The sequence below is a fragment of the Macrotis lagotis genome, chromosome 5, assembly GCF_037893015.1.
Source record: "Macrotis lagotis isolate mMagLag1 chromosome 5, bilby.v1.9.chrom.fasta, whole genome shotgun sequence".
NCBI classification, from domain to species: Eukaryota; Metazoa; Chordata; class Mammalia; order Peramelemorphia; family Peramelidae; genus Macrotis; species Macrotis lagotis.
In genome coordinates, this window is record NC_133662.1 from 245250361 (window position 1) to 245267823 (window position 17463).

The following is a 17463-nucleotide window of genomic DNA, read 5'->3' on the forward strand; positions in this document are numbered from 1 at the left end:
CACTAAATCACTGCATCTCTCTGGGAAAGAAATCAATCTGCCAAACCCAGGTGAGGTCTAGACTGGTGTCCACAGAGCAGCTGCAGTGGATGCAGATCAGTTTGAAGGCAACAGAAGGGTGGGAACTCTCCTCTGGAATTAGAGTGGTCAGCAAATTACACAAGAGACTGAAAAACAGTCTAGAATAAGACTCAGAAATGGCCTGAAACCCAAGGGGACAAGATAGCAGCTACTCTTCAGTCACCAAACACACCCTGGAGCCTTCATCATTGCAGTTTCCCAAATGAACACACCCCCGAGATATTCTAAGTCATCAGTCCCAGTTGCAATCCACATCACAGCACAAATTTAAAAAGGTAAGGCAAGAGAAGGAAATGAAAAATAACAGTAAACATAAATGTCAGTTCCTATGTGTACATTCATCTTCCTGTAAAGGTCAATGGATGGGCAGCCTGCCTCCAGGCTGCTGCCCCAGAGCTCTTCTGACCCCTGAACCTGGAGGCAGCAATTCCTCATTCTCTGCCCAATGATATTCCTGTGCACATATTCTACATTACCTCTGTAAATCTAATTTTTTTAATTTTCTTTGTTGTTAAAAAAAAAAAAAAGCCTGTAATTAAGTTGAAAATCTGATCTAAGGGGCCAGGTCCCAACACAATGAATCTAGAGCTAAGTGGAGGCCTCTCCCCGCCCAACATGGGTAAAAGGAACAAGAAACTCCTACCTCGCTTTAACAGACAGTGCTGCCTTTGGCAATCCGCTGTTCCTCACTGTTTATTGGACCAATGAAGTCTGTGAATTACCAGAAAAATCAACAGGGCCTTTCTCCTCAGCACAGCTTGGTATTTCTGAGAAGACCCAAATGATTCAAAATGCAACTTGCATCCCTCACTCCCAAAAAGGTATGATGGGGTGAGGGAAGTCAAAATCCTTTCAGAATTAAAGAAACACACATACACACAGAGAAATAGAAATCTATTAAACATTGAAATCACGGAAATGATTATCTTCTCCACCAGGGGTTCATAGACATGCTTCTCCCTGCCCTCACTTGACTGAGAAGAAGACCCTTTTACACAGCTCCAGGTCTGCTTTCCTCCAACCAGCCACCCCTGTTAAGCCCTCACATTCACAGAGTGGCGCGGTTTAGCTAGCCAGTGAGACTTCTGGCACTGTCACTACAGTCACAAAGATTGTGATCCAAATCAAGTTTTACCAAGAGAGACAAAGAAAATTATAGAAATTTAAACAAGTCACATGCTTGAAAAGATCAGACATCTTTCACCAAATCCACTTGCCAAGCCATTTTATGTTTTTACATGATTCCTGTGCTAATCCTACCCATCTGAAAGTTTATTTTTCTATTTCAAATGTCAAAATGAAAACTGGCAATGATGGGAGCATCACTACCCATTCAGCTAATTCAGATGTGCCTCCCCTCACCCTACCCAGCTCAGGACTTCGCCACATATAAAAATTACGGTTATTTACCAAGCATCCTCTGCTGTCACATGGTGGATTTCCTCCCCTTCTTAGTCAAACACCTGGAGAAAGTTGTCTACGATCTCTTCTAAATTCCTTGGCATGGGTCCTTATCCCTTCCACCTGAGCTGTCTCACACTTTCCCTGATCCTAAGTTGGGATCTGGCTGTGTTCTTGCCCCCCCCCCCCCAATTCTGCCTTGGACTCCAGCTGGTCTAGTTACCCCTAGGACTAATTTGGCATAAGAGCTCTTCACAACCTGGCCCAATCTCCCTGGTATCCTAATTTCTTCCAGACTCAGCTCAAGTGCTCGCTGTGCAGCTACAGCCTTTCTGACTGTGATCCTCCTGGATCTCCTCCATTGGTCCTTTATAGCTTGATCACTGAGCACAAAAAAAAAGAGCCTTCAACAAGTGTCTGTTAATTGACTAATGCTTATCCTTAAAGCCTCGATTTGACTCAGATTTCAATTCACCTGAGAGCAAAAGGCTCAGAATTTCAACCTCTGCCAATTTTTTTTGAAGTTTTCAACGTTTCATAGGCCTACAAAAAAGAAAACATGAAACAAAGTCCAAAAAAGAACCACCCTAAAATAGAAAAAGTAAGAGATTCACCAGCCATTTGAAGAGCAAAAATGAGACTTTTTAAACAAGGAAAGAATACTCACTTTTACAGTTATGGCTACTAGGATCCCCAGAAAAGCCATTAAGAAGAGACCAATTTTGCCTTTGTTGAAGCGTTTCAAGAGGAATAAGTTTGTCCAGTCTATCTTGGACTGGCTATTTGGTGGGTATCTGAGCTTGTTGGCACTTTCCATCTTTAAACTCTTTATCAGGCACGACCGGTGATGGGAGAAGGTGTCAAAACTATGTTTCCCGTGATATGCACCCATCCCACTGCTACCTAGAATACAAGGAAAAAACAACTATGAACCAACAAGCAGGTCCTGAGCCTCCACTATGAGCAAAATTCAGTCTTGAGCACAATACACAAGAAAGGATGTGACCCCTGCATTGTGGGGGCTTAGATTATGACTGGATTGAGTTGTAATGAGGCAACTTGAGAAGAAATCATATGCAAAGAATTCCTATGTTTCAAATCTCTTCTACTGACTTCATAAGACCGTATTAAGAATTGACTGAGATAGTCTATGAGAATGAGATCCAGAATTCAAAAAACAAATGGCAAATGGAATCATCATTATTGAGATAGTTTTCTCAAGGGCCCAGAGGAAATTACTAATGGAGACCTTAATTCACATCTCTCAGAAAACTTGGCTTGAAGTGGTTTTTCTGTAGGATCAAGTTAGACTCAGGTCACTCCAGTTGGAGATCAAGTTTCAGCCATGAAGAAACTCCTAGGAGGAAGGGGCCAGTCACAAGAGACACTCTTCAATTTAAAGATGCTATCAAATCTCTTCAGTAAATGGAGCCATGTCAGAGTCAGAGGGTACAATAACAATTAACAAATACATGCTTATCTTCACTGCACCAATTCATTAAAAGCCCCAGTGCCAGCACTAATCGAGGCAGGCGGGTGACACTTTTCTCCTATCTGATGATGACAGAATTACTCAAGTGAGGCTGACTGCCAACAGTTAACAGTCTATCTGTTCTCCAGTAACATTATTTTTTATTGATATCTTTTTTCCTATCACTTAGGCAGTTAGACGGCACAGTAGACAGAGTGCTGTGCCTCAGGTCAGGAAGATCTGGATTCAAATTCTGCCTTTGACACTTCCCAGCTATGTTACCAGCAATCACTTAGCCTCTGTCTGCCTCAGTTCCCTAGGCTATAAAATGGGGATCATACTGGCATCTAGATAATAATTATAAAGGGTTATTATTAAAGGAGGGAAGCCTACTGAGGCAAAATAGTTACTCTACTGGGCATTTTGGCTTAGCTGTGTATTGGAGGTTTTTGGTTACAAAGTGTAAGTCTCAATTTCAGAGTGTTTTGAGTTATTTACAGACATTAATTACTTGAATATGAAAATGGAAATCATCAATACATTTGTTTTAAAAATAAATTAAACAAAGAGCAGAAGAAAAGCATAAGATTAAGTCCGATTTGTGCCTAGGGTCTCCCCTGCACACCCAAAATGAATAGGATGATGATGGGGTAGGAGGAAATAAAAAGGAGACCCAGAAGGGATACTAGGAGAGCAGTCCCCTATTCCTGGATATAATCTCTCAGATAATCTTTTGGAATGGATGTTTTGAGTGAAGAGAAGGCACACAACAGAGTTCTCAGCTCTGCCATAGGAGGCTAGGCCAGCCATTTAAAAACCAGGAACAATGTTTTCCAATCTGTAAAATGGAGCTAATAACTGAATAAAAATTTCATATCCTACCCTCGTCAGGTTGTTACAAGAAAAACTCTGTAACAGGAACCTGGAGCTATTAGTATTAAGGCAGGAGGCAATCTGTGGGAGTCTCATGCATGCTCTATTTCAACCTGGCTCTCCATCCTCCCATTCCCCCCAACTTGGACACTCACTATCTAGGTGACAGTGAACAAGTCACCTCTCCTGTTTGGCCTCAGTGGCCTCATCTGCAAAATCAGAGGGTTGGGCAACAGATAAATTTGGTTGGGTTTCCCATATCTGCTTGGAGGAGTTTGGAGGTGGAGTTCCCCATACTTCTTCCTATTACTTTACCACTTTGATTCCCTTTGTCATTGACTGAAGGTTTGTAACATGCCCATTCCTTCTTACAACCTTCACAAAAATAACAGATAAATTCAAATCGAATATCAGAGAAATAAGGGAAACAGAGAGGAAGAGGAAATGACTTTAACAGGAAAACTGATTAAGAAGACAAGTAATAGTGATATGAAAACTAGCCAGAGGAGGTTGGGGGAGTGACTGCCCTTCTTTAGGACTCATTTTCCTCATCCATAAAAGGAGAAGGCTGGACAACCTATATTCAGATCTTGGATGTAGAGCTGGAAGGGACCTTCCAAGGCCACTAAAGACTAATCCTCTACTTTTCAGAGAAGAAAATGACACCTTCCTCTTCCTGTTTGATAAATCTATGAATAAGATAACTGAGAAGTAGATTTAATTGCAACAAATGTGAGGCATTACATAATATGGTGGAGCAGACTTAATGCTAAAAATGGTTTAGGCTGTTGTCACTCTGGTACAGTTCAATGCTCCACTGAGGTTAGGATTCTATTTCTAGTAGCTGGCACCAAGGGACCATATTTTAGAAATCTCATATACAAGCTAGCCTTTGCATCAATGAGTTTTAGGGGATAAAAACCCTGGAAAACCAAAAATTTGGGGTACTATTAAAATACATAGGGTAAAATATATTTAATACTTACCAACTCCTCCAAAGGGCAAAGAGTTGAGAGTGAAATGCATGATGACATCATTTACAGTAACCCCACCACTGGAAGTTTCCTCTATCATCCTTTTAATCAGCTGAAAGACAAATAAGACATTCTGATCTTACTGGCCTGCCAATCCCCAAAGATTCCTTGGGTGCAGAGCCTCACCACCTGTAACCAACTGCACATTCTCAGACACTGAATGTTTGGCTTTCAGAAAACCTACTTGTTAATTGACCAAGCAAATTAATTGTTCACAACGTTCTCCAGCAGGTTCAGTGCATTATGCCCACAGTCATGCTGTTTATGGGAAGGGGAGGGAGGGAAGGGAGGATGGCAGAAAAATGTGGAATTCCCAAATTTGCAAATGGATGAATGTTGAAAAACTACCATTACAGGAAATTAGGAAAATAAAATTTCAATTAAAAAAATAAAATGCAGCCTGCTTTGACACGACATGGATCTGATATAAAACTTTTCAGAAACATCTCTTACCTAACGTGAAATACACCTGCGTTAACAATAGAAGATTTTGCTCAGAGATTGTCATCTATTAGCTTGGCATCTAGGAATTAATGAATGAAAAAGCATTTGGTTTGTGCCAAACCCTGTGCTAAGTTTAGGTAAAAATACAAAATGGGGATCACCTAGATAGATAAGAGTTGGAAATCCATTATTTTCATCTTTTCAATGATTTATTTTTAATTTCAAGGATCGTCTCCATCTAGATTCATTTCAGACTAACATGATCCTTCTTGACTTCACTACCACAGACCTCCTAGTCCCAACAACAGCCTATCTCAATGACCATGAGAGAAGGGAATAAAAAAGAGTCAACTCAAGAGTCAAGCCCCAGCAGAAGACTGTTCAAGCCTTCTAAGCCCCCTTCACCCAATGCCACTCCTGTCCCCCCTTTCAGTAGACAACTGAGCATCAAGTGGAAACACTCCTTTCCTATGGCAAGCAGATCCCAACCTCTTGCTCTCCTAATGCCTACAGTCCTGGATTAGCTGTATTCTGGGATAGGAAAAAAAAATCCTTTCTCTTGCAACCATTAACCATCTTCTTCATCTTTAATCGGTTCACATTGCTCCTTCCTCATTCCCCAAATCCCTTTCTCCTTAAAAATCTCTCACTTCATCACTCCATCTCTTCCTGTGCTTGTTGAGCCTAGTTCCTGGCCCAGCCCTGATGGTACTAAATCTCTCTTTTTTAATCCCTAGCTCCCAAAGCAGAAGCCTGCCACCTCTATGCTCCTTCCTGTCCTTTCCAGACCCTAATTCCATGGTTACCATTTAGCAAACTTTCTTCCTCTGAGACTGACTTTAACAATCTCAATCACTCTCTTAATATCACACTCATTTACTGGTCATTCTTTTTTAAAGGGTTTGGTGTTCTCTACTTCAACCAACCCCAAGGACATCAATATTAATTATGTTTCTGGGAACCCCTTGGCCTCTCAGTTCATCAATCTTTTTAACTCCCATGGCTACCATCTCTCTTCTACCTCAAACCATCCACAATTGGTTATACCCTGCCTAGATCTTTATCATTAAAAATCATGCCACCTTCATGATCTAAGGATTTCAAAATTCCCTTTTCTGATCATAACTTTTTCCTTTGCCTCACTCCTCTGAATACTTTCTTTTTCAGGTTTAAAATATTTTTGTTTACAAATTTAAAAATTATGCATTATAATAGTGAAAATCCTTAAAACAATTAAAAATGGCCCTTGAAATACCTGCATTTTATAGCTTGTCAGGACCTCGGCAAAATTTTGCATTTTATTTTGCTACCTATTCCTGCCCAGGCCCAACCCAAGCTCTTCTTTCAAAGAAATATAAGCCATTAGGACTCCAATGAGGTAGGTGAGCAGATTAAAAGATTTTCTTTTGATGCTGAAAGGGGAAAATACAGTGTTTAAACCTGATCCAACTCTTTACACCTTACAAAGTTGAAGGTGGTGCTTATCAAATGTATGATGTTGGCACAATAGTAGGGCATTACCATTCACTGCCTGCTTCTGGTTCTTTTAGAAAACAAAGTGGATTTTTGTCTCATGTTTCTGTCTTCTTCAATTTAAAAACTTACTGAATTTCTCAGTCTCAGCCATATTGGGCTTGTCAGACACCCTGGGAAGTCAGGACTCTAAGATAGCTGCTTTGTCTTTTTTTCTGAACTTTCTTCTTCATCATCATAGAACCTTCCAAGCCTCCCTCACTCCCTCTCTTGCATTCTACTATCTTATGCCTGGTCTCCTTTGCTCCCTCTAGGTCTTGATTTCTAGTCAACCAGATCTACTCTGATTCTCTGATCTTCAACCCCTTGCCTTATTTCCTGCTGATCAGGATCCTGGATCACACCCACCACCCGCCTTTTCTCCTGCCACTTCTTAGTTATTGCAAGTTACTAGAGGAAGTCACATAAATTAGCTGACTGGGCCTATTAATGAATTCAAATTATTTATTTTCACCTAGACCCTCACTGCTCCACTCCCCATGCCCTCCATCCCAGCAGCTACTCATTTAATAAGCAATGATTAAGCATCTACTTAAATACTATTTAGTATTTAATCATTGTACCAAGCAAGCATAGGAGACTTAATTTCCATTCATTGAATTCTACTACTGAAGATTAAAAATGTTTATTGAACAAACAATCAAATAGAGTTCTTACTACCAAGTCTTTAGCACTATCAAATACCAATATTAGAAATGAATATGAATATCAGTGGAAAGGATGGCTGCATTTCTTAGGACCGCATTCACTTTGGACTTCCTAGGCTTTTCCACATTCCTCCATGTCCCTGTACCAGGTACTTTCTCTTCCCTGCCCTTTCAGGTTTCTTTTGTGTATGTGTCTTATCTACTTGATTATAAGCTTTTTGAGGGCAAAGACTGTCTTTTTTTCCCCTGTTTTTACAGTGCTCAAACAAGTGCCTTTTTATTTTTTATTTTTAATTATAATCTTTTTATTCAAGACAAAAGATCCAAGTTACATACTTTAACAATGGAAAGAAAATGAGAATTTTTACTTCACAGACATTTTGGTCAGAGATAATTCTCTGACTAGCTAGAATATTTCAATAGAAACAAACAAAGCAAATACTTTGATACAGAGAAGAAAAGTGCCACTCATTTAACAAGATGCAGATTGTTCACATGGAGGCAGAGATACCCTAGTTACACACTGAGAAACTTATAGACACAGGGGCCCAAGATTCACCAAACCACATAGTTATTCCTCATTCCATATAGCTTTCATTCAAACAATTCAATCATGATGGAGAATATTTTGGATGAATGGGTAACATTTGACTAGGAAAGATATGGCAAAAGGCTTTTGTTATCGCACTTCAAATGCCTTTCTGAGTCCCAATAGGGAGACACATTCCTCAGTAAAATTTTCTTATTTGAAATAAACTAAACAAAAACACAGCTATGAAAATTTTTTATGGGGAAATCTTTCATTAAGGGGGATAAACTTCCCCTACTCTCCCAATCACTTCACTCATCCAATAGCCATTTGTATATATACTTGCTACACTGTATTAGTAACTCACTGGGCTGCCATTTTGTGATTTCTAAATTAAAACATCGTAGCTTGGTGTTAAAATCACACATTTTAATGAATGAAACTGGCCATTCTAAGAGACTGAATAGAAACTCAGGCAACAAAATTCAGAGACTCAGTCTCCTCCCATTTCTACCCAAAATAACTAACCCCAAATTATTTTAACTTTGACTTGACTAGATGAGTGTTTATCTTGCTTGTATGGCCAACTTAAAATCTCCCAATTCATTAAAGATTCTCAATACATAAAGAGGTGCTGCTTCAAGGCATACTGAACCAATGCATTTGGTTTCAAGGATAGTACTACTGATTTCTTTGTTCTTGAAATTCTTGTTTAAAACAAAACAATAGGTCAGGATTCTCCCCCACTCTCCTTTCCACATCCTCACAAGAAGTCAGAACGTGTTACGAAAATGCCTATAGTAATCGAAGCTTAAAATATGAATACAGACTAAAAACAGAACAACGTGCACACGGTATTGTTCATCCCCAAATGGGGAATGATGCATACTGGGTTATATGAGAGAGAGAGAGAGAGAGAGAGAGAGAGAGAGAGAGAGAGAGAGAGAGAGACTGATTTCCTTGCCCTGTTCCATTCCTACTTCTTAAAAAATATATATAATATCTCAGTTATGCAGGTCAAAGAAACATGGAATGTTTCAACTTAATGATTACTCATTCTAAGTTGGAGATAAAGTATTGTGATACTAAAATTCTGACTATGAGTTAAACTCATTTTCAACCTAAGACACTTGTAAGAGATATCCTCAGGGGGCAGCTAGGGGGCACAGTGGATAGAGCACCGGCCTTGGAGTCAGGAGGACCTGGGTTCAAATCCGACCTCAGACACCATATAATTACCTAGCCATGTGGCCTTGGGCAAGCCACTTAACCCCATTGCCTTGAAAAATCTTAAAAAAAAAAACGATATCCTCAGAATTACAAAGTTCAGAAAGTATGTAAGGTCCCTTCAAATTCTTAACCATATTTGTAAAGAAGCCCCAAAGCATCTTATATTACCAAGTCTTTGAACATTCCATAGATATCTATGCATACACAGTCCAGACACACACACACATAGGAGATTGCAGAAGTAGAGTGAACAGCATCAAGTTCTTTGTGCTCCCTTTGATCACAGAGGCAGGCAAAGTCTGTGATAGTTGAAGCAACCCTTGGGGCCAACAGAACCAGTCTGACCCCTTGGGAGCTCCATGATGAGAGCAAGGCCTGCTTCACCTACTATTTCTTGAAGGAACACAAAACCTTCTTGGTTTTGAGGAGTTGTTAGTGTTGTGGTTCTGTTCATAGTCTTCTATTTATTGTGTTTGAATGTCTACTGTTTTAAATTTGTCCACTAAAGCAGATATCTTTTCAAGGTTCATGATCCTCAATGTAGCATCCACAGACTTAACTACATGTCACTGAATTAGTTACCTTGTCCAATGTCACAGCTATCTGAACCCTAGCTGCTACAAAAATCTACCCAAGCATTTATTCTCAACAGTTTTTCTTCAGTCTTTTTTCTTGTAGATTATATTTTCAGCATGTATTCCTGAAACCTCTGTACTATCTGAGTGGACCTTTTAATCTTGATCTCTTCAGCTCTCTCTTCTTTATCACATTTTCTGGCATTCCAAATAAGCTCTTTTGCAGCAAATTTCAGATTAAATAGGGGATTTTCCATGTTTGACATGTCCTGCCATTCCTCCTGGGATGGTAGTGGGTGGCTGTAGGCTGAAGGGTGCAAGTGACCAGAGTTCCCTACTTGCCCTTTCATGGAGCCAACTAAATCTTTAACTACCTCACAACTGAATCCTCTATGTGTTGCTGCTCCCATTAGAACAAGAACCTGAGAGGAGGAACTCCTGATTCTTCTTTTGTATCCATCGCATTTAGCTCAGAGCCTTCTACATATAAATGTTTCTTCATTCATTCAACTGGGAGAAAATACTCATTACAGAGTCATTTCTGGGGAGATGGAAGAAATCAGGACAGGCATCTTGAAGAGGCTCCTCTGGAGGAAGGAAGTGAAGCCTGAAGGAGGATAAGAAATCCATGCAACAAGAGGAAGGAGAGAACAGCTTCTAGGCATGGGAGACAGCTGGGGCAAAGACAAAGAAATGGTAAACAGGCTGCCATGTATGAGGATCAATGAGGTAGGCCGATGTGGCTGCAATGCTAACCATGTGCAAGAGACCACTGTGCAAAAAGTCTGGAGAGGGAGGCTGAGAAGGGCTGGAAGAGCCAAAGGGAAGAATTTGTAACAAGGAAGGTGCATCTGGAACTGCTTGAGTATGGAATTCCACGGTGAGAGCTGGCTTTAAGAATCTCACCCTTAGATGCTGAAAAAAGCTTTTGACAAAATACAGCACCCATTCCTATTAAAAACACTAGAGAGTGTAGGAATAAATGGACTGTTCCTTAGAATAATTAGCAGTATCTATCTGAAACCATCAACGAGTATTATATTCAACAGGGAGACGCTAGAGGCATTCCCAATAAGATCAGGGGTGAAACAAGGGTGCCCATTATCACCACTACTATTCAATATCGTATTAGAAATGTTAGCTTCAGCAATCAGAGAAGAAAAAGAAATTAAAGGAATTAGAATTGGTAAGGAAGAGAAAAAACTCTCACTCTTTACAGATGACATGATGGTCTACCTGGAGAATCCCAAGAAATCATCCAAAAGACTACTGGAAACAATTAGCAATTTTAGCAAAGTTGCAGGTTATAAAATAAACCCTCATAAATCCTCAACTTCTCTATATATGTCTAGCAAGATACAGCAGGAAGAGCTAGAAAGAGAAATCCCATTCCAAGTAACCTCAGACAATATAAAATACCTGGGAGTCTATTTGCCAAGGCAGATTCAGAAACTTTTTGAAAACACTTATAAAACACTTCTCACACAAATTAAATCAGATTTAAATAACTAGGCAAATATCAACTGCTCATGGATAGGGAGAGCTAATATAATAAAAATGACAATTCTACCAAAACTAAACTACCTGTTTAGTGCCCTACCAATCAAAATTCCAAAAAATTACTTTAATGAGTTAGAAAAAATTGTAAGTAAATTCATATGGAGAAATAAAAAGTCAAGAATTTCCAGGAATTTAATGAAGAAAAGTGCAAAAGGAAGGGGGCTTAGCCCTACCTGATCTAAAATTATATTGTAAAGCATCAGTCATCAAAACTGTCTGGTATTGGCTAAGAAATAGAGTGGTGGACCAGTGGAATAGACTAGGTGCAATAGCAGGAAATGATTACAGTAATCTGCTGTTTGATAAACCCAAAGAATCCAGCTATTTGGGATAAAAACTCTCTGATAAAAACTGCTGGGAAAATTGGAAGTTAGTATGGAAGAAACTTAGATTAGACCAATACCTCACACCCTATAACAAGATAAGATCCAAATGGATACAGGATTTAGACATAAAAAAAATACTATAAGCAAATTAGAAGATCAAGGACTAGTCTACCTGTCAGATCTATGGAAAGGGGAGCAGTTTATGACCAAGGAAGAGATGGAGAACATCACCAAAAACCAACTAGTTGATTTTGATTACATTAAATTAAAAAGCTTTTGCACAGATAAAGCCACTGTAACCAAGATCAAAAGAAATGTAGTAAATTGGGAAACAATCTTTACAACCAATGATTCTGACAAAGGACTCATTTCTAAAATATACAGAGAACTGAGTCATATTTTTAAAACAAAAAAGCCATTCCCCAATTGACAAATGGTCAAAGGATATGCAAAGGCAATTTACAGATTAGGAGATCAAAGCAATCCATAGCCATATGAAAAATTGCTCTAAATCATTAATTTTTAGAGAAATGCAAATTAAAGCTTCTCTGAGGTACCATCTCACACCTCTCAGACTGACCAATATGACCAGAAAGGATTATGATCATTTTTGGAAGGGTTGTGGGAAATCTGGGACACTATTACACTGTTAGTGGAGCTGTGAATTCATCCAACCTTTCTGGAAACAAATTTGGAACTACACCCAAAGGGCAACAAAAATGAGCATACCCTTTGACCCAGCAATACCACTACTGGGTCTATATCCTGAAGAGATGATGAAAAAGGGTAAAAACATCACTTGTACAAAAATATTCATAGCAGCCCTGTTTGTGGTGGCAAAGAATTGGAAATCAAATAAATGTCCTTCAATTGGGGAATGGCTTAGCCAACTGTGGTATATGTATGTCATGGAACACTACTGTTCTATTAGAAACCAGGAGGGATGGGATTTCAGGGAAGCCTGGAGGGATTTACATGAACTGATGCTGAGTGAAATGAGCAGAACCAGAAAAACACTGTACACCCTAACAGCAACATGGGAGTGATGTTCAACCCTGAAGGACTTGCTGTTTCCATCAGTGCAACAACTGGGGACAATTTGGGGCTGTCTGCAATGGAGAGTGCCATCTGTATCCAGATAAAGAGCTGTGGAATTTGAACAAAGTTCAAGGACTATTCCCTTTAATTTAGGAAAAAAAAACATATCTTATTGTCTGATCTTGTTATCTCTTTGACTTTTTGTCTCTTCCTTAAGGATATGATTTCTCTCTCATCACACTCAATTTGGATCAATGTACAACATGGAAACAAAGTAAAGACTGACAGACTGCTTTCCATGGGGGTGGGGGAGTAAGATTGGAGGAAAAATTGTAAAGCTCAAATAATATCTTTAATAAAAAAAAAAAAAGAATCTCACCCTTCAGGAGCTGTGGGGAAGATAGAGTAGAAAAGGAAGAGACTGAATGCAAGAGTCCTGGATAAGACAAGGAGAAGGGGCCTGGACCAGGGTGGTGGCGGGTGATGGATCATTATCAAAAAGCATTTATTAAATGCTTATTGTGCCAGACATTCTGTTAAGCAATGAGGCTACAAAGAAAAGCAAGAACTGCCCTGGCCTCAAGGAGTTCAGGTTCTAATGGTGAAATATAAATAACTGGGTGTATGTAGTCGTCTTGGAGGAGAAGGCAGATGTGCAAGAGCCTTTGATCAGTCTTTCAGGTTCCAGGAAAACTGAGAGGCAGTCTGGGGTCAGGAGGGAAGGAGTAAGTGGAAGAGGCCGCGCGTCCCAAGCACAGAGGAGGCTGGAGCCACAGAGAGACACCAAACAGGTCAGTATTGCTGAGCTGTGAGTGTGTGGAGGAGAATAAAGCAGAAGGTTTAAAATGTAGGAAAGGAGCAGGGGGTTAAGGACCTTTATATGTCAGGAATTCTGTCCTTGCCACAGAACATAATGAGGAGTTCCTGAGTCAGACCACTGAAGAGCAGTCAAATGGGGCGGTCAGTTAGAAGGGTCCTCTTCCACAGCCCAAGCAAGGGCTCTCCATGAGTGGAGAAAAGGGGACCTGTGGGAGAGATGTCGTCTCTTCCAGAAAAGTTGGGATTTAGCAAAGGATGGAGGATATGGGGTAAGTGAGAGTAAGGAATGCGGGCAGTAGTATGGAACCATCAAGGAATGGAGCATGATACTCCAAATCTTTCCTGAGGGATGAGCACTTGTTCTGCAGATGAATGACTATATTCTTCTTTGTGTACCATCTGGCTTTACCAATTGAACTCAAAAAGCAACAAACAAAAAACCCAGCACACACACACACACACACACACAGATGTGCTGACACTCAACTTTCTATTTTTCCACTCAAAACTGGTACCCTTCTTAACTGCTCCCTCTCCCCCAAACATCTGCAATAAATATTTCTGGTCACTTATAAGCAGAACCAAGAGAATAAGTACAATTTAAATTTAAATACAATTAAAATACAATATAAATAAAAATATCACTAAAAAGAAATCAACTTTCGAGTCAGGGACAACGAAACATAGTTCCCTTGCCAGAAGAGAGGGAGGGCAGCCCAACTGAGATGTGGAGAGACTGACAACAAGAGAAGGACACACTCTCGAACTTTGATATTTCATGTTTTGTTCATTTTACAGTTGTGTCTGACTGTTCATGACTCCATTTGGGGTTTTTTTTGGCAAAGATAATGGAGTGGTTTATTATTTTCTTCTCCAGCTCTTTTAACTGAGGTAAACAAGGTTAACATACTTGTCTAGAGTCACACAGCTAACAAGAGTCTAAGGCCAGACTGAACTCAGGGAGATGAGTCTTCTTGACTCCAGGCCAGGGACTCTACCCACTGTGCCATCTAGCTGCCCAGACATTTCATGTACTCAACAGCTTTTCTCTCGCGTGAGGTAAAAATTCATTTTGGGGATGGTAAATAACTCTGATATTAAGACAAAAGATCTCAATAAAACTTTTTTCCCCCTAAAAGTCCATTTTATGAACTGATTAAACCTGAGTTGCCCTTTTCAAAAACATAATAGTACTCCACTTTTTCTTTCCATCAAGAAGGTACTTTCAGGCCCACTGGTCATTGGCACCTTTGGGCAGTTCCTGCTCTCCTCCTCTCTGTTACTCCTCCTCCTCCCAACTGGTCAACCTGCCCTGGTGAACCACCAAACAATATAGACTGGGAAGCTAGTTGTAGAAGCAACCCAGCTACTGTTATGAAGTTAGAAACGATCACAGATTTATGCTAGCTAATTTTCTCTTCCTACTCATAATTCAGGGCTCTCAAAGACTGAGGAGGAGGAGAAAGCCATCATCAACACAACCTCTTTGTCCTGTAAGATCTCACACAAGAACTTTTCAAGCAAAGAAGAAATAAGGAATCAGACTCATACTTCAAAAACCCCCATCCTCCCCCCAATTCATGTCTATTTTCTGCTCCCCTGCATGTCCCCAATTAACTAAGGAGAAAGCCATCGACCACCCAGCCAGGGATGGTGTATGGATCAGGGATGGAAAGGCAAGCTGCCCTTGAAATGATGTTTTCCTACTTCAGCTCAGGGTTATTTGTGAGTAACATGCATTGGGACAGTCTCCCTTTTAGGGCTCAACTGTAAGTCAGAGAAGTTGGGGAAGGGTGAGAACATTTTGTCAGCTTAGTAACACTTACGGGCCCCTTTATCTCAAAAAGAAATCCTATGCATATAGTCCCACTTGTTGAGTCTAGATTTCTACAAATACATTCTGACTTAGTGAAACAGAAGAGGCCTATGTGTCACAGCCCAGACTTTCTGTGGGCATTCCCTTAACACTCACCTTATTATTATTAGAAAACACATACAGGGCCAGGGGTTTTTCTCGCTGGTTTATGAACTGTATTGCTTCATCGACATTTTTCAATGGGACTATTGGAAGCACAGGACCAAAAATCTCTTCTTGCATCACCTTGGAGTTAGGGTTCACATCAGTAAGGACAGTTGGAGCTAAAATGAAAAAAAGAAATCTAAATAAGCCTGCAGGAGTGAGGCAGCCTCCTCTCTCCTCCATTCCAACCACATCTTGGCTTGTGCTCACCTGCTCTCTGGCCTCCTCAGTGACTACATACTGAGGAAGGGTCAGAAGTGATCTACATAAGGTCTGTGCCTGGCAGGGAATGACCACAGGCAAGATTGGTAACGTGGTGCAACAAGCACTCTGAGAGAGATGTCTGTCTGTCTTTTTACATATACGTGCCTTTCTTTCTCTGGGAAAGGTCCCTCATTCTCTGAAAATCAACAATAATCCTCTTGCATCATCCCATCTTAAGCCTGTAAGTAGGGAACATTCTTATTTAACAAAGCTTAAGTAACTGCTACTTAAGGCCAGAGAAGAGTAGATCTTCTCACTCCCACTTCCCCTGGAGGCACATCCTACAGTAAGTCAATCTTTTTCCTCAAGAGTAAAATCAGGGATGATTCAGCTCCTTTCTACTTGGACCATCAAATTCTACTTAAAGAAATACCTAAATGCCGTACAAGTGATGCAGGACTAACTTTATTTAGTGTGATCTTTATTTCAAACATTAACATGCACATTGTGATCTACTTCAATTCTGCTGAGCTCTGACACCAGGCAATACTGAGGCCACACACCCTGTGAAAGGGTCTATAGCCCTGAACATGAATAGGCTCTGCAAAGAGTCTCAAGAGCAATGTCAACACCTGTGGGGTGGGGGACCAGTTAGAATGAAAAAACCTGAAAATGAAGCAAATCCTCACAAGGGAACAAAGGAACAAGATTCATCCTACATCCATCTGTTATAAGTTCTTGCTGCCCTCATCAGACCATCCTGATAGCAAATCTGATGCCTTCATTCAACAAGCTAGTGTACCAGCTAGCTCAAAGACCTTTATTTTTTTTATTCTGAACTTAAGAAATAAAACAAGCATTTCCAAAACAAAGTAAAATAGAAAAGAGGATTGTGAATGAAATCTCAAATCTATTATATAAAACTTTCTTTTCTTTTAAATATACAAAAAAAATTATCACATCATTTCCCCTCCCCATCACACTAGAGACAACCACCATTAGACACAAAAAATGTACATAGATAAAACTATCCTATGCATCTGTCAATTCTTTCTCTGGATGCAGAAAACATCTTCCTTCATACTTTCTTTGTAATAAATTTGGATATTTATAAGTCAAAATGATCGTGGCCACTCAAAGTTGTTCTTAAAACAATATTCCAGTTACTGTATACGTTTCCTGGTTTACTCATTTTGTTCTTCATTATTTCATGTAAGTCTCCATGTTTTTCTAAAATCATAGAGCTCATTATTTCTTTTTTGTGGCTTTTTTTTTTTTGCAAGGCAGTGGAATTAAGTGGCTTGCCCAAGCATACACAGATAGGTAATTATTAAGTGTCTGAGGCCAGATTTGAACTCGGGTGCTCCTGACTCCAGGGCTGGTGCTCTATCCATTGTGCCACCTAGCCACCCTGAGTTCATTATTTCTTATAGCACAATAGTATACCATCATGATCATGTACCATGACTTGTTAAGTCATTCCCCAATTGATAGGCATCCCCATAATTTTCAGTTTTTTTGTCATCACAGTTGGGTTAAAGGGCATAAGTAGTTGTCTAATTCTTTGGATATAACAATTCCAAATTGCCCTCCAAACTGGTTGGATCAGTTCATAACCCCATCAACAGTGAATCAGTATGCCAATTTTTCTATATCCCTTCCAATATTTGTCACTTTA

General features: G+C 39.9%; 1 protein-coding gene and 1 pseudogene across 4 annotated transcripts in view; both read right to left on the reverse strand.

The window, feature by feature from the left end:
- The window catches only part of ALDH3A2 (aldehyde dehydrogenase 3 family member A2), a 52999-nt gene that overhangs the window by 3396 nt on the left and 32140 nt on the right, over positions 1 to 17463 (reverse strand). For 2 of the 4 annotated variants that reach the window (XM_074189247.1, XM_074189245.1), the window contains 4 exons: positions 15534 to 15700; positions 4813 to 4912; positions 2150 to 2385; positions 725 to 848 (listed from right to left, as the gene is read on the reverse strand). In XM_074189247.1, coding sequence (XP_074045348.1) covers positions 768 to 848; positions 2150 to 2385; positions 4813 to 4912; positions 15534 to 15700 — 584 coding nt within the window. In that variant the 3' untranslated portion in view covers positions 725 to 767. The remainder of the gene's footprint in view (positions 1 to 724; positions 849 to 2149; positions 2386 to 4812; positions 4913 to 15533; positions 15701 to 17463) is intronic. The other 2 variants (XR_012468804.1, XM_074189246.1) reach the window with 2 other exon arrangements.
- LOC141488843 (charged multivesicular body protein 1B2-like) lies at positions 4922 to 11165 on the reverse strand (annotated as a pseudogene).